Source organism: Mustela nigripes, chromosome 10 (assembly GCF_022355385.1).
Source record: "Mustela nigripes isolate SB6536 chromosome 10, MUSNIG.SB6536, whole genome shotgun sequence".
In the NCBI taxonomy this organism is placed as follows: domain Eukaryota; kingdom Metazoa; phylum Chordata; class Mammalia; order Carnivora; family Mustelidae; genus Mustela; species Mustela nigripes.
In genome coordinates this window covers 10,360,346-10,377,877 of record NC_081566.1, presented here as the reverse complement: position 1 = coordinate 10,377,877, position 17,532 = coordinate 10,360,346, and the positions used below count along the sequence as shown (strand labels likewise).

General features: G+C 53.8%; 1 protein-coding gene across 2 annotated transcripts in view; it reads right to left on the bottom strand.

Annotated features, from left to right (window-relative positions):
* KIF26B (kinesin family member 26B) overlaps window positions 1-17,532 on the bottom strand; it is a 412,466-nt gene that overhangs the window by 64,781 nt on the left and 330,153 nt on the right. For both annotated transcript variants that reach the window (XM_059412563.1, XM_059412564.1), the window contains 2 exons: window positions 4,361-4,567; window positions 117-210 (listed from right to left, as the gene is read on the bottom strand). In XM_059412563.1, coding sequence (XP_059268546.1) covers window positions 117-210; window positions 4,361-4,567 — 301 coding nt within the window. The remainder of the gene's footprint in view (window positions 1-116; window positions 211-4,360; window positions 4,568-17,532) is intronic.

Genomic DNA, 17,532 nt, shown 5'->3' with positions numbered 1-17,532 from the left:
TGGGCACCTAAAGGCGACAACCTCCCCTTTCATCTGCAGACTCTGGGGCGGGGACAGAAGACCAGACCACGCGTCCGGGGATACACACGGCAGGAACAAGGAAATCGCTCACTGACCCAGCTTGGCGTGGCCGAAACAGAACACGCAGCCGTCCGCCCCGTTGACCACAGACTGGATCACCTCTGCCACGGTTCCAGCACACACTTCAGCCTGGCAGAAATGAAAAGAGACACGTGTGGTAAGTGGACCATTAGCGATGGGAACCGGAGCCCCCTTCCCTGGGACTCAGGTCTCGGGGGTCACGGTCTTATAGGTGGGTCAGGCCGTAATGCCGTTCGGGAGTGCTCAAAACCCTCTGGGACCTCAGCCTCTTATAAACCCAAGCCTTACACACGTGACCTATGAACCATTCTTCTGCTAATTCATGGGGCATTTCAGCTGCTGCCTGTGCAGGGCAGGTGGGAACAGGCTGCCCCGGGACACAGGGTGCTTTCGCGGACCTCAGGCCTTTGTCTGATCTGCCCTTCGTGGCTCCTGGACAAGGCTTTTAAACTTCCCACTGGCCGTCTGTTACCTGGATCCTTCATGCACACACACACACACACACGCACAGAGCATATGAAATGGACCAAGCTTATTAGTGGGAAAAAGATGATGGACCATTTCAGGAACATGACCTTGAAACATGGTGTTTCTAGTAGAAGCTGGAGGCCTGTGATCTACGTCGACTTTGTCTCCAACCTCCTTCCTCTTTCTTGTTCCACGTCCCCTTCTTTTTAAAACCAGCCTTTTCTTTCTCTCTGTGCGGATTCCACATACGTTATCAAAGGCCACCTGTCAGGCTGTCACCATGAGGGTTCTTCGGCCGGCCGTGTGGCTCAGCCCCCACGTGACTATCTAAATCCTGAGAGGGGGGCTGGACTCCTGATGACTTTTTGTATTTCCCCACTAAAACCCAGTAATTCAGAGCTCTGCAAACCAGGGGAATTCTGCGAATTCCGCGGCTGCACCTGGAGATCCTAGAACTTTCTCTGGGCAGCAGGAGGACAAAATCACGGATGGTGTGCTGTCCCCACCACCGTCCGAGCTCCAGGAATCCCTTCGAGGTGTCAGAGCCACGTGCCACACCCCCACAGCCCAGGGGGTCGGAATCCAAGAGCCACGGCCTTGCCAGGAACGGGGCTGCAGGGCTGCGACGGGCCCGAGTATTTGGAAATCGATTCTCTCTCCCAAACCCAAATAGAAAACCCACACTCCCACCCATTCTCGAGCGTGCTGGTGGTCTCCTCCGCAGCTCCGCTGGGGGCTCCTCTGGGACCGAGGGGGTGGCAGGACGAGGCTGCTGTGGGGACCGCGGGATCTGCCACACCCCCGGGACCCCTGCAGCGATAGGCCGGCTGGAAGCCCCGAGACGGACGCTGGAGAATCTTGACGGAATTTGTCACAGGTGACTCTGCAGCGACGGCTGGATGAACCCCGCCTTCTCGGGCCTTGAGAAGCAGGCGGCCTTCCCGAGCACAGACTCCGGGGCAGGGCCGGCTCCGCAGAAGGCCTCTGCGCACCCACAGGGGTAAGTCCCCCCACCTGGCTTCCTGCTTCCGAATGTTTGTGCCCCGCCCCTTTCCCAATTCCTATGATGAAATGTGGTGGCATTTGGAGGTGAAGCCTTTGGGGAGGTGACGAGGTCACAGGGCTCACCCTCCTGAACAGGATGAGTGCCCTGAGGCCAGCAGGGCCCCATGGGCTCCTTGAGGCCATGTGAGGACACAGCAGGAGGACAGCTGTGAATGAGGAAGGGGCTCTTGCTGGAGCCCGGTTCTGCCAGTACTTTGACCTGGGACTTCCCGGCCTCCAGAATTGTGAGAAATAAATTTCCCTCGTTGATAAGGCCCCGAATCTGTGCTGTGTGTTATGACCGTCCTAACAGACTATGACAGCTCCCCAAAGCCAGAGCCTCAGCGGTCTGCCCCGGCGTGGGCAGCAGGTGACCCCAGGGGGCTCACAGGGAGCAAGGGCCGTTCTGGTCATTGCTGAGAGCTGATGTCCTGACAGACTGAAGAAAGCCAACCTCCTAGCGGCCTGGGCCTCCCTGGAGGCTGCTGTCCCATAAGCCACAGGAAGGACCTGAGGGCAGAAGCCTGCTGCTCTGTCCAGCTCCTTCCTGCCCCTCGTCAGGGGCTCAGATGGAGCTCGCCGCCGGGGCCCGGAGTCTGACTGTGACCCGCAGCATGACCCTCCCTACGTCAGCGATGACCTGACAGCACGAGCTCACGAGCTCGGAGCCCTCGCTGTGCTCTGGCTCTCTTCCACCAGGCGCCTCACGTGTCTCAACTCGTGAATCCCAACAGCCCAGGTGAGGACACGGAGGCCCAGAGAGGTCGAGTGACCCTCCCTAGGCCACACCGCCTGAAACCCGCTGGGGAGGATGGCAGGCACGTCGAGCACGACAGAGAATTGAAGGGGATATAGCAACGCTTCCCTCTTTTATGCCGCAGACTTCGAGGAGAGTCAAGCTGGTGAACGTGTATGAAACTTCCCGGAAAATGCACCGTTCGTAGAGATATGCCATGTATTCTAATAGTGGCCATTTTAGCAAAACTAAAGCATTCCGAAGCCAGCGTGACTGTAAGCGTTGAGCCTCTGAGCTCTGCCAACCCCGTGTGAAATGTCAGCAAACCCGAGTGATAAAAAAGGCTCCTTTTTTCTGGAATAAACCTAAAACTCATTAATAGTCCACCCTGAATTTAGGGTTTGCCTTGGGACACTTTCAGCTTAGGGAGAATTGCTTTAGAGAAGTTTTTAAACCATGATTGTGAAATGATTTGTGGGCCACGTATTAGACACAACGTCAGGGTCGTGGTGGTGGGGTGGTGGAACACATTTTATGAAACGTAATAAAGTGAGGGACCATCGGACTGGCTTGCAAAGTGTTTTGTCTTCTCTTGGTGAAACTCTTTGGGGAAGCCACCAGTTCAGCTCATGAATGAACAGAGCCGATGCCATGTGCTGCGTGTCTGCGGGATAACATCGGGGCCTGAGCGAGCGTCCCCGAGGCCCACGCTCAGATGCAGCACGGAGGAAATTCACAGGAGCTACTAGCCGGGTCTTCCAGTTCTGCTATAGGCATCAGTGATCCCGATGCGCCCCGCTTTATATAAATCTTGGAAAGTGCTGGAAATTTGTCCAGAAGATGCAGCTGTTGGAGCCCAATGTGCAGGCAAAGTAGGTCACCGTATACCTCTAACTTGGGTTATGGGTCTACTAGAAGCTTCCGTCGTGCCGGCTCCTTGCAGCTGAATCGCACCAGATGGTGCAACTGAATCTTCCAGTAGACATCTGTTCTTCCTGGGATGGGCTCCAGGAGCTCTGGTTCAGGAATCTTGGCACCCTGGCCCCCAAGAAGCCTCCAAGTTATCATCACCGCGGTGTGGCTGTCATTCTCCACCTGGTGTGTGTGTCTGCCCCTTGCAATGTCAACGTGCAGCCCTTCGATTCAGAGGTGGGGTCTCCTCCTACCCCTCAGCCCTGAGCCAACAGAATGCAGCAGAAGCGACGGGCTCACAATACGGAGCCTACGTCTCGAGAGGCTTGTATACTTGGATCGTGCCATCGGCGTGACAGCAAAAGCCCCAGACAGCCCAAAGCCAGCCAGTCCCCGAACAGGTGAGGGCGTCCAGCCCAAGACTGCAATCATACGTGGGCTGAGCTGGAAACAGAAGAATGCTCGGCCGGCCCGCAGATTCATGGGGAGTAACAAGTGCTTACTGTTCTAAGCCACTGAATTTCAGAATTTTAGCGAGGTTTGTAATGCATCACTGGCTAACCCAGGAGCTCTACCCAGCCTCTCTCCTTCCCTTCCACGACACTCCCCTGATCTGAGTCACAGACATGTCAGCCTTAGCTTCTCGGCCTCTCACTTGCCCTAGAACCCAGCCTAACTCCAGCCCAGCTCCTGGACAACCGCCCCACCCCCCCGCCACCCGTCCCTAGAAGCCCAGGTAGGACCGGTGTCCTCATGGACCACAGACGCCACAGCCTCGATGCAGGCGTTCCTAAAACCCCCACTTCCGCCTTCTGTCTCCTGCTCCTGTAAGCCATCGGCAGACTGGCTCCCTCTTCCTTCTCTCCTAGGATATGTTTTATTAAGATCCCAGCCCAGTGATCCTGCCCAAAGTGGGACACCAATAATTCAAAAGGGCCGAGCTACTCGGGGGAGCCCTGAGTGGTTTCCAGAAGTTGTCGGGATGGAAGAGCGCCCTGGGAGACACCCTCCCGGCTCACAGGCTCTCACGACAGTCAAAGCTTCTGGAAACCCATCAGCATGGCCTGAGCCCGAGGGGACGGGAAGGGGGACACCCACCTGAGACGCATCTTGTGGAAAAACAGCATCAAAGGCGAACATCTTAGGAGGAACCTGGTTGCTTCTCTTTTGGAAGACGTTCTGACCTCCACACGTCAGGGGGTCATACAGGGTGATCTGCTTCTTCCGTGGGTCCACCTTTAAGAAGGAGCTGGATTCCGAGGAGTCGCGAGCCAGGGTGGGGCAGATGCGGAGCATGACTTTCACCTGCCGAGAAACAAGGGCAGGAAAGGACCTGGAGTGAGACGACCGGATGCTTCTGGAAGGGTCAGCGTGCGCCACGGCAGGGAACCTTCTGGTAAATGATGATGAGGGTCAAGGGAAAACTAACTTATTTTTAGCTGCCAGGTGGAGCCTTTTGATACGTCCGTTGCTTTATTACAGAAACGGCACATCAGGTTGTCTCGTTATTAATATAGAGTGAAAACCAAACGCTGGTGGCCCACGTGCAGAGATGCAAAGCGTTTGGGACGGCTGAGGTCTCGGGGCGGCTGGAGTTCCCCTTGAAGAGAGCTCGCAGATCAATAATCCACGGACATCAAAGTTAGCCCCGTAATTTACTCCTGGCCTCTGCCCGACCGGACTCTGCGAGACAAAAACCCACAGCGATTAGCGTCATCGTTAAAGGCCGGTGAAACGGCCTCTTGTTAACAGCCACGGCCTCTTGTTAACAGCCAGCATCTGAAATGTGTCCAAGGAGCAACGGTGATAAAAGATTTGTTTGAAGCGTGTTATTTGGGACCCCATGAAGTGAGTGCGCAGAAGTTGTCATCTCAGGGAAGGAGAGCGCGTCTCGGCAGGAAACGGGCGGCGCCCTTAAGCCGCCTCCCGAGTCATCGAAGACAGACCAGACGCGACCAACACCACCCGCTGTGGCCCTGTAGCCACGTGGAGGACGCACAGACCTACACGGCCTGCCCACGAGCCCCACGGTGTGCGGAAGTCAGGCTGAAGGCACGCGCGGGCGCACACACACACACACACACACACACACACACACACACACGGCTCTGCAGGCACAAGCCTGGGGGACCTGGGCAGCGTGTCCTCCCTTCCCGGCCTTTGTCACCATGTCGCTAGCTCAGTCCAAAGGGTTGAGCACCTGCTGTGTGCCAGGCCCTGGGCTAGGTAGGCACTGGGGACGTGAAAGGTAGTGACACCTAGAGCGGCACACAGACAGACAGACAGACAGACGAGACAGGTGGTTTTCATACTACCACGTGGCGACCCCCGTAGCAATGTGTAGGGTTCTTTCTAAGCTCCTCTCTCTCCATCTCGCCTTCCTCATCGGATCACCTGTCAGGTCTGACGCATGTCAGTCGTGCGGTTTTGGGGAGAAGGGTTGTGATTTTTTTTAAATGAAATATTCCGGATCTGTAGAAACGTCGGGATAACCTGCCCTGTGCGACATGGATGAAGGCTTCCTTCTGCTTGTCTTTCTTCCTGTCTTTTTCTCCCGGATCTAGGGACCCCGTGTCACGGTGGAAGGAGCCCATGGCTGGGATGCGGTCGCCCTCTCGGGATTCCAATGCCGGTTCTCCCCCCGGGAGGTCTGTGAGGACTCCTGCATCTCCGGGGGGTCTTCCGTGTGCTGGGCTGTGCTCTCGGCTACAGAGCGTTATGTCGTCCTAAGAATCCAGCGCCTCGGCACACTGTCCGGATCTTACAGATGAGGGAACGGGTGTTCTGACCTTGCCGCCCATCCCTGGAAGCATGGGTGGCCGCGCTGCGCTCTGCTCCCATCTCTTCTGACGCCAAAGCCAGTAACTTTTTCTATCACGGCCACCGCTGCTTCCCCTACGTGGTCCAGCCCCTCAGAGCCTCAGTGTTCCCACCTGCGGAATAGGGACAATGAGGCTTCTCTCGTGGGACTGTGGGGAGAATGAAACCTCCCAGGCTCTGATAGTGAAACAGTCACTGCGTATACGACCAGAAAGCTCCCCGTCTACCCTCCCATTCGGGCAATTCTCTTGTTCACCGTGAATGTCCCTGATCTTACTTCAGCTCCACTCATTCCTACCGCCCCGCCGCAGTGACGCCCGTGTGCTGAGGGCATGTACCCGGATCGCGACTTTCGGGGGTGTCTGGGAGCCTCCGGGCGTTCTGTAAGCAAGTCCCCTTGCCCGGCCTCTGAGCGGTACGAGTCAAGGATGAGGCCACGCCAGGCAGAACTGATGGAAGTCACACGACCCACTGCTTTTCTGTGTCACAATTTCGCATGCGATTTCTGGGTAACTAAGCGGTGCTGAATGTAAGATACGAGCTAAGCCAGACCCGGGTCCACAAGGAGAAGCGGGAGAGAAGGGGCTGAATTAGGGAGTGTCTTTTGTCCTGGAGGAATGTTCCTGCGCCCTAAAGAGGTTCCAAGCCTGCACTTGCATTTCTGGGGACAGGCTGAAGATCACGGTCGCTGGCCGTTTCCACACGCCTGAACTCAGGGTGGGGGCAGGGGAATGCGACCCTCATTCTTTCCTTCACAATTCATTTCAATAAATGGATATTTATTTTCCCCGGAAAGGAAGGAAATGCAGTTTTTTCTGCTTGTGACTTCCTTGGTGTCATTATGCCTTCCGTCCAGCACCCTGCTTCCTGCTTAATCCCCTGTAAGTAACGTGCTTTGCAGATACCACTTGGGAGCAAGACTATCCCCCGGACTTCTTGCCACGAGTTCTCCCTCCAGGGGCCGACACCGTCAGGTTCCCGGCAGCACCGACTGCAGCCCCTCCTCGCCTGGCAGCTCTGGGGACTGGAGGGGGTCCCTGCACTTGGGAACGTGCCCTCCCTTCTCCCAGCTCTCAGGGCACAGGGGATGGTCTCTGATTCCAGTCCCAAAGGGCAAACCGGCAGGATGAGATCCAGAAAGCCAGGGTGGGGGGGAAGGAGGGCTCGACACCCCCGTTTGAATGACAGGAGACTGGCGCTTCCTGGCCCAAGCCCTTAGGGGTCAAGACCCCACTCGGCCTCATTTATGTGATTGCTCAGTGGATGATGCAGTCCGCTAGCGCTTGGGGTGGCCATGGCCTCTGTGTCTTGCTCATGAATCACGGCAGCCCCTCCCCCTGGGAGGCATGAGGGACTGAGGGTGGCTCTTCGAGAGACTGGTCCGGAGAGGCGGAGCCTGGCGCCTGAGCTGGGCCGACGCTCCATCAGAGCAGGAGACATGGCCATGCCGCTGGTCACTGGGTTCAAGGACATGGCACACACCTGGGGGTCTCCTCACTGCCCACCCCTCGACCCACAAGCTGTCCAGTGAGAGGCTTTCTTCAGACACGAGGGCAAAGGAAGGTTTTGGGCAAATGTGACCCTTGGGGGAGATCTCTCACCACTCAGAGAAGACCACAGAAGGTGGTGAGGGATTGGCTTAAACTCCTTTGTGAGCGCCTACAATGAAGACCTTCAAGAGACACACAAGGAAACAGTGACTTGTCCCAAGCCACATCCTGGCCACCGCAAACGCTCGAGGCGTGAGGGTCAGTGAGAATATGTTGTTTGGCCACCAATAAGGTTAGAGGCTGCAGAATACATTACGCACTAATCAGCTTTTACTTCGTTTGCATTTTTATATTTTGAATCTCTTTATGCTGATGTCCATGGTCACAAACATTCAAGAATCAGGTCAGTAGAAATGAGTCAGGGTCAAGTCAGAGCAACCTAACAAGAAGCACCATTTGGCACCATTTTTGTCTTCATCCCAGAGGATCAGAGTGATCTTTAAGCCTTCCGTATCCAGTTTTCAGTTCCTAACATTTGCCTGGGAAGGATTCAAGGCCAATCAGAGGCCAAAGTCACTGGTTCACCAAAGTCCACCAACAGGAAGAAGAGCAAGAAAAATGAACCAGTGAGATCGTCAAGGGGAGTCTAGAACAAAGGACTTGACTGTTGAGACCGAACAGCCAAACCGTAGAGCCCGTTAGCATCCCATGAGTTAGGACCCCGCATCCCTCCTGCTGCGTGGGGCTGGCGCCAGTGGCGGGGAGGCTGGGGTTCCTCGGGACGAATGTTAGCCATGGCAATAAGATCTTCTCTGCCTCTGACAAGAGGAAAGCCAGAGTTCGGGAGAAAGACAGAGTTGGCGTCCGGGCCCGGCCTCGTGGGAGTATGTGGGAGCAGTGCTGTGCTGGTCTCCGAGCGCACCAGGACGCCTTCCCTGGTTTCTGCATATTTTCAGATGGGGTTCAGCTCTTGAGGCAAAGGAAGGACAACAGAAGGGTCCGGTACCTATCGTGAACCCATCTCCTTTCTTACAAGTTCCAGATGTGACAGGCACACAGTGAACTAGGAACCAGGAGACTACGTTCTTTTTTTTTTTTTTAACGATTTTATTTATTTATCTGACAGAGAGACACAGCGAGAGAGGGAACAGAAGCAGGGGGAGTGGGAGAGGGAGAAGCAGGCTTCCTGTGGAGCAGGGAGCCAGATGCAGGGCTTGATCCCAGGGCCCTAAGATCATGACCTGAGCCAAAGGCAGGTGTTTAATGGCTGATCCAGGCGCCCCAGGAGACTGGGTTCTAGTCCAGATGTCCCCACCACGGAGTGGCTGTGTGACCTCCGGTGTGGGCCTTGGTATCCTTATCCCTAAAATGGGCCTGTCGTGCTACCCCCTCTCCTTGAAGGACAGCTGGGAAGCCTACAAATACAAAATATTATTCTCAAAAGAAAGAAAGGATGCATATTCCTCACATCAACTAGTAGAAAATAGACTTTTCTATGTCAGATTAATCACGTCAGAAGTTTTTCTCCTAGGCTTAATTTTTAAAGATTTGTGTTGTTTTATTTGAGAGAGAGTGACGGAGAGAGCAGAGGGGAAAGGCAGAGGGAGAGAGAGAGAAAGTCTTAAGCAGACTCTGCACTGAGCACGGAGCCCGATGTGGGGCTCAATCTCACCACCCTGAGATCATGACCTGAGCTGAAACTAAGAGTAGGACATTCAACCAACTGACTGTGCCACGCAGACATCCTAAGCTTCATTTTAAATAATTAAGGCAAGAAAGTCTTTCATGAGCACGCACATACATGGTGACACGAGAGATGAGATAAATTATTTTCCTCCCCACCCCGCCCAACAAATTAAAGACTATGTGGTCTGCTTACAACTTTTGCAAAGATAAGAAATCCCTGTTCAACTTTTAATCTGAATACCTAAAATCTAGATGTGGTGTTTCCCTTATTTTATTCCTTTCTTTTCGGTCTCGACAAATGAGCTGGGTATGCTCATGTTGTCTCTCACAGCACATCATCCCTTCTGGAAGGTTCTCTAGGCATTCTGAGGGAGAGGACTGGAGGGACGGGAGCCGGAAACGGTGTGTCCTCACTCTGCATTCTTCTCAGCCAGCTTGATTTTCCGATCGACACGAAATTCAGCAACCCTCCGCGACCCTCCATACTTAGGACATTCTGACAAAACTAGGGTAAAAGACTCCGGTGAAGGTCTATTTTCTAAAACACACCACGAAGGATTTAGGGTGCAATCTTCCAGCTTTTATTCATTCATTCGTTCATTTATTAGATTTTATTTATTTATTTGAGAGACAGAGGGACAGCATGAGAGGGGAGAAGATCAGAGGGAGACACGGACTCACCATGTTGCTGGGAGCCCGATGCGGGACTCGATCCCGGGACCCCAGGATTATGACCCGAGCCGAAGGCAGTCGCCCAACCAACTGAGCCACCCAGGTGCCCCTCTTCCGGCTTTTATTTAAGGAGCCCTTTCCCCTCTATAAGCTGATTCTCTCACTAACCCACCGCTCACACACCGACCTCCATTCGTCTGACTTTCCTTCCCCCTTTTGGTTCCCTCCGTGTGCCCGCGTGGCCTGACGGACGAGAGCGAGGCAAAGAGGTTCCATAAAGGGCCAACCTACAGCGGGGCTTTACAAACGGAGACAGTTTAAATACTTCTCGGGTAAAATGTTTAGAAAGAATCCGAAGTTGTTCTTTCTGAAAGCAGATCTTGATTTCACGTGACTGAAAGGCTCCAGGAGTTTCCTGGGAGGCCGCAGGGGTCGTGTGTCAAATAGCAGTTGGTGTTGGAAGTCTCGAATGGTCCTCATCCCGGGGGCTGTGTTCCCTGAGTTTACAGGGGGAGCCTTTACACAGAGCTGGCAGAGCTGGGGTCCATCGAGGCATACTTAGCTCGCGTCTAACCCCAGCTCAGGCGTCACTTACAGGACAAAGCCAAATAGGACGGAATTTCTTTGATTGAAACACAACAGTCAGCCTCCATGCTCTGGTCAAGGTTCAGGGGGCTACTCTGCTGAAGGAGGTCCAGAGCAATAGGGTCTAGCTCCAAGTTTGGGGGGGGGGGGGGGAAGGAAGGCAGACGCCAGGAGGCTGAGTGCTGCCCTCCCGCGCCACCACCGGACCTATTCCAGGGCCAGGTCCCCTCTGTGTCAACAAAATCAATCACGCCATCCCGCACTTGGCACCTGCCGTCAGCACCGCGGCTGCAACTTCTTCACAAATGCTGCAAGTTTTGTATTTATAGAGGATTTTCTCCCTTCTAGGTTCCACTGGAGTCCCTACAGCAGCTTTACTGCGGAAAGGTTAATGTGATTGTCCCAAGCATCATCAATCCTTTATGACCGAGGTGGGTTAGGTAACCACGTGCTGGGGACTGCCGTGACTCGCCCAAAGCCAGCGGCCCGCGGAGCCTCCTGGGTCGGGTGGAGCCAGAGAAGAAGCCGGTCCTCCCACCAGACCCAGCCGGGCTCTAACCCAATCAGCGGGGCTGGGCCGGGGCTGAACCAGTTTGGGGGAAAGATGCCTGCACTGGGGCGGCTGGCTTCGCAGAGGGCCCAGTGGGTGAGCCCATGTGGTGCTAGACAGCAGCGATGCCACCGATGCCACGGGGGGCGGTGCTGCGGCGGATTTACGTTATTAAAAGCCAGGCTGGGAAAGGTGACAAGTGGTGGCACAAGGAAGCTAAGTGTGAGACCAGAAAATGGAGCCCAGTAATGAGACGCGCTCACTAAGGAAGTGCTTAGGGGATGGAGGAGGAGGAGGAGGGGAAGTCCCCAAGCTCCTGGCGGGCGCAGCTGTCGGCAGGGCACGCAGCCTGGAGGGGAGTCTGCAGCCCGGGAAGGATCCCTCCCCAGAGAGGCGAGAGGCGCTGCTCCCGGCCAGGCAGCCTCTGGGAGCGAGGTCCCGCACGCCAATTAGCAGGCTGCGGGGAGAGCTGGCCAGGCTCGGAGGACGGAGACGAGCATATTTGAGGGGCTGGGCTGGAAACGGGGGCTGAGCAGCGTGTGCAGCAGCGGCCCCGTCTCGCAAGGCAGCAGATCTGGGAATGGATTTCAGATGGAGGAGCGGGTTTAAAAACCCGTCCAAAGACACCGTCGTTCGCAGAGTGACGTGGGATGTGGGGTTCTGAGGGGTCCTCGAAGACGAGCAGCTCCAAGGTTACGGTCACACACTGTCGGCACGTCCTCCCTGGGGCCTGGAGGCTGGGAGGCAGGCTGTCCGGGTCTGAGCTCTGGCCCGGCCGTTCATGGGCGCGTAGCTATGCACCAGGGGCTTAACCTCCCACGTGCCGCCTCTGGAAACTCGTCCTAAGAACAGCTCTCCCTGGCGGGGTTGCCGTAATCGGAGAAAGAGCAGACGCCTGGAGGACCCCTTACAACTCTGCCTGCTACTGCTACCTGCTCTAATGAGTGTTCAATAAATTCTAGCGGTTAGGATTTTATAGTAACTGTATTATGCGATCATATATTAATACGATAAAGCTTTAGTGTTTTACACATTTATAATATAAATTTTAAAATTACGATTGTTGAGGGCGTGCGAGTCTGCTGGAAAGATCCTGAGCTTTGAAGTCAGATGCCAGCTCTTTCTAGCTGTGTGACCATGAACGTATGATTTGAACAAAGTTCTCTCACCAGTATAGGGGGTAATAACCATCACCTGGAAAGATTTACGTGACTACTAGGCAGACAATCATGCTACGCACTTAGCACAAAGCATCTCTAGAAAGATGACTGTCACGGTGAACCCTCAGGAGCCTCGCCCAAGGTCATGGCTCTCAACAATCCCTTCCACCGCCTTTCACCTTGGTGTTCCAGAGACCTGGTCACTGGACCCTTCCTGGTTTATGCCACACACACAGGCACGAGAGGCGGGGAGAGACAAAGTGTTCTTGCATCACGCGGACTTGCCCGGGGCTCCCTGGTTCTTACAGATCCCAGGCAAAGCGTGATGTCCAATTTCCCCCCGCTCTGTCTTTCGTCTGAGTTTTGGTAAATTCTGGGTAAGTGACAAAGGGAAATTTTTCTGAACATCGGGTAGGAACTCTGCTGTGGTTAGCTTATGGTTAACGGTGGTTATTTTATCTTTTGAAACACCCTTCAAGAGACATAATGGACTTTTGGAGCACATCAGCATGGGCCCTCCTCACATTAGAATTCTTTCTGATGCACTCGGCTTGGCACTTACTGTTAATAAGAGCCCATTCACCCCTAAAGCTCACTCATGTGTTACGACTGCAGAGCTAAATAGTAGGTCTGTCGTTAAATAGCAAACACCCGCGGAATGCCGCATCTGTGTCTGACAGACGCAGACCCCGTCTGTCACCAGGGAGGTGTTGTCTGGTTTTGCAAACAACAAGACCAAGGGAACATTGCTTTCCTTTTTTGCACTTGATTATCAATATGAATATCAATATCTCATTGATTATCAATACGAAAACCTCATTGTGCTAACCTGACCCTGATTGTTGTGTCTTCTGCACCTCGTTATGGGGTCCTCCCAGCCCCCAGGGAATTCACCACCTCATGGGTTCCGGCCTTTGACCAAGGTAAGTAACACCCGGAACTCTGAGAAGTCAAGTAACCCAGGCTAGTGACCATCTAGAAATACCAGCTCCAGATACGCCAACAGAATTCGGTACAGCACTGTAAGAAACCACCTGGTTATCCAAAACCTGAAGACATGAGCCATGATCATCTCATAATTAGGTGTATATCTTTCTGGCATTCATTACTGAGGACCCTTTTCTATAGAAAGCTGTAATCTAGGAAGACTGTTTCTGCTGGCTCCCAGGTTCCTGAGTATGTACATCTCCCACAAAATGATAATCTTCCTCCACGTGGGACCACACATGGATGAAACTTGAACAGAGCCTCGGGGTACTGGCTTGGCCTGGGTTCTCAGAGCTTCCTGGGGACAGATGTCAGGTGAGCCAGATCAGAAAGAACCCCTCCGTTTAGCAGGAATGCTTCTTCTGCCTGTAGACCACTTGCCTGGTGGTGGGAGAGAAGGCGTCCTTCTCGGGGTCTTCAGGAAGGTGGGTTCGAAGCTCGGTGGGGAGTCCGCTCCTTAAAAAGCTGAGATAGGTGCACTCTGGGACTGGACTCTCGTCCAGCCTGAAACCCAGTAGCCCCGATTTCAAGTAAGAGGAGAACGGGCCTTGGAGGGAACTTTGGGGTCGAGAGGTTCAAATCTGGAACAGGCCTGGGTAAACTTTAGGAAGTTGGGTAAATGAACTTGCATCGAAGCCTGACGGGCACTCGATGGACTGACAGCCCACATGATGCAGACAGAGGAAAGGGAGTAGGAGCAGGAAGACAGCGCACACGTCCCCAGGTACCGGACCCTTGGTAAGTTTGAGAGACTTTCATTCTTCTGCAGTAAGAAAGGGTAAGAGAGTTCTATAAAAGAAGCACTAGCCACAGTCACTCCCAGTTCTGTCCCCGTGCATTTGTCCCTCGGAGCGCATCGGTGCCATAGATCGCGTATGAAACCCACATTGTGCAGGGACCCTGGGCCAGACTGGGAGGAGGAGAGGGTCGGGGATAGGGTGGGGCCAGGGAGGAACAGCCGGGTCCCCCTGCGACGCAGAGGGGAGACGTCGGCATTGCCATGACTTTCTTTCCTTTCAAATTGCAGGCTTGGGACGACCGTAGCCGTCACGCCGTGTGGCAGCAGGGAGCCCAGGGCTCTCTGCCGCCACCTTGCTGGAAGGACTCACAGCACGGGATCCACCTGGACAGCCGGGGGAGGTGGACGGAGCACTGGTGAAAAGTGGGGGGAAAAAAAAAAAAAGCAAAGCCCAGCGGGAGGTCAATGTGAATCAGGTGCTCCTGCCCTCTCTGGCCAGAGGTGAGCCACTAAAGATCTCGAGTCCCCCGACCCAGCCCCCTTGCTTGGCGAGAAGCCCTTGCACACAGCAGGACAAGTTCAAAGCAAGACAGGAAACTCTGATATCGAGGATTATATGGAGGACATGTTTTCTCTTTACCTTCTTGGAAACGTACACGTTTAGCAAATGGGCGGGAGATCAGGGAGGGAAGGGCCGAGCAAACGTGATATTTTCCTAACTGCATTCTGGTCAGGGAGCATATGGTTGGGACGGAGAAAGCAACACGAAAAATAAAGTCATGTGCCCATATTGCAAAGATGACGACAAAGCTGGGGCTGTGGAGGGGGTCCAGGAGGGCGGCCTTCACTCCCTCTAGGGCCGGGGGGCTTTGGCAACCTTTAATGAAAGGCACCTGATCGATAAGGTGGACTCCAGCATTTGAGAATTTAACAGCCTTCTAGTAGGTTCGATCTGGTTCTAGTAGGCTCTTCAGATAAAAGGAAATTTATCATGTCCAGGGATGGGCGGTCTGTGCCTGCAGCTTGCCAGACCATGGAAGCTAAGTTTGCTGACGTCCCACCATCCCACCGATACCTTCAACAGGTCCTTTTGTGCTGTATGGAGTCAGGTCTCCATCACACCTCGGCAGAACGGGCACTGACTTGGAGGTGTCCCTGTCACGGAGCTTTGCTCCCGGGACCCAGCTTATGGGGGGCTGACTTATCTTGTCTTCCAGGGGAACCAGCAACCTGACCTTCTTGATATTTAGAAAGAGCCTGAGCTGCTGTTCCTTCATCATCAGATCAGAGCGTATGTTTCACCTGGTTTGGACAAAGAATCCCTGACTACAAGAAACTTGCCCGAGACATCAGATTCATCAGAGCAAGGTCAGTGCCTCCCTCAGCCCCCTGACCACCCCCCAAAACAGTCTGGGCTCTGTCCGTCCATTCCTTTGTTCCTCCAGCATCTGCTGAGTGAGGACCTTGCAACTTGGGCCAGGCACCGTCCAGGACTCCGAGGTTACAAAGAGCTCAAAAACCAGTTGTGTCTTCAGGGGGTTTCTGATGTGTCAGGGGAGAAGGAAAAAGAGAACAGAGTGGTACAAACAGCTCCAAATGGGGCGGGGGGCATTTCCACCTGGGGAACAGGGGCCAGCCAAAGTTTCCTGCAAGCGATCGTCAGCGAAGCTTGGAAGAGGAGCCGGTGTGAGCAGGGCACCCAAGGCAGGGCTCAGGGACCCCAGGCAGAGGGAATGTACAGGCGAATGTGAGTAATGAGGGGCTGACGAGTAGCCACAGGGCTCTGAGTCAAGTTTCTTAGCTTCTCTGAGGTGGTCACAGCGCCCACGCTGCACCGGAGCTGTTACAAGGATGACACGGGAGATGGTGTGTGGCACACAGCGAAGGCTCGGTGAGTGCGGTCCTAAAACGATTTTGCTCTGACCATGGTCCAGGGTGCGCTCGGCGGAGGAGGGGTAAGACACCCGGCTGGAAAAAGCAGGTTGATATCAGACGTCTGACTGCGGACAGACTTCTTTTCCAAACTAAACGCTGTGTATTTAACCTACAATAGGGAGCCACAGAAGGTTGACGAGTGAGACTAGCAGGAGGTCCCACGACTCTGCAGTAAAGCTCCAGGGACTGATTTCTCCATCTGAAAAGCCCTCCAACGCTCTCCCCGTCTGGGCTGCTATGGAGTTAAGGGAGAAAGTGCTCATGGGACTTGTACTTTCCGAATCGCGAAACGTTCTAAAATGGGCTGACGATTTCTTCAGTGAGTTTGGGGGGATCGGGAGGAGAACCCACAACTGTGCAGTTAAGAGCCTGCTGTATGCCTCTGCACTTGGTGTTGGCAGGGGCCCTGTGACTTGATAAGAATAATGACTCAGTCAAGCAACAAATATTCATTAAAATGCCAATGAGCAAGGCGCTCGCCTCACCTAGGGAAGCCAAGTGTGCCAAAGCCTTTGCATTCAGGGAGAGAAGCAAAGACAGATGCATTTTGGAACTCTCAAGAAGAGGGAGCTCTGTTCTACACGAGCGTACCTAAATCCACGCGACCCAGCGCAACTCTCCGGGTGGCCAGGGGTCTGCCCAGAGCACAAATGTGTCTTTGCTCTGCAGTGGAGGAGAAAGGGCAGCACTGGCCCCTCTGTCCTCAGGATCATGTATCAGCTCACCCACTGGACATCGTCCTTCCCTGCGTCGGGGTCAGACTTGCACTCAGGGATGGGGTGTCTAACGCATAAGGGAAACAGCACAGATCCTTTACTTTGTGAACTTATATGAGGCAACTGGCCGCTTGCTGTGGTCTCTCCAGGCACATTTTTGCGGAGGTGACAACAGTTAAACGCATGTCCCCAGGAACTGACTTCACCCCAGCACGTGAAGGGAAGCGTGTGTTGTCTCACTCAAGAGTAGCAAAGCTCGAATTGCAAGGACAGGTTTAGACACAGACTGGGGGGAGGGGAGCTCCCAGACATGGTCACTCGAGTCAGCATTTCTAACAAGAACCTGATCTTGTTGCTGCGGGCATCTCACTTGAAGAACCACTGTCCTGTGGGGTAGGTAGGCTTCATTCTTGTGGAAGCTTTCCCTCCGATTCTGTCGGGCGTCCAAAACACACTGGTGAGAATGTTACATTCTGGGGAAGTGACAGTCCTATTAATTTTAAATGTTCTGGTGGCTAATGAAAGAATATCTTGGTGCTGTCAGAATGGAAGTGGCTTCTGACTCTGCTCCATAGTCGACAAGAGAAAAAAATCTCAAAATCTGAAAGTGAGCAAGCATCGACCTTAGTAAGAAGGGCTCCTCTTCGGAAAGTAACCCAAATCTTGGATCTGTACTTCTTTGGTTCTGCAGCTCTCCTCTGGTCCCCCCATTTCTATTACTTGTATGGAAGCATAGACTTCCCTCAGCAGAATCCAAAGCAACCCTTCCTTTAGGTTCTTTTCTGCCTCTCTTTCTTCAAAGAAATGATCATTTAGGATCGTATAAAAATTATACTTCTTGGGAAATCCTTCATTTCCTTTTCCTCATCCAGAGCCATACCAGGGAACATTCCATCTCTGTTTTGGAATCCAAGAAGTATAATCCAAGAA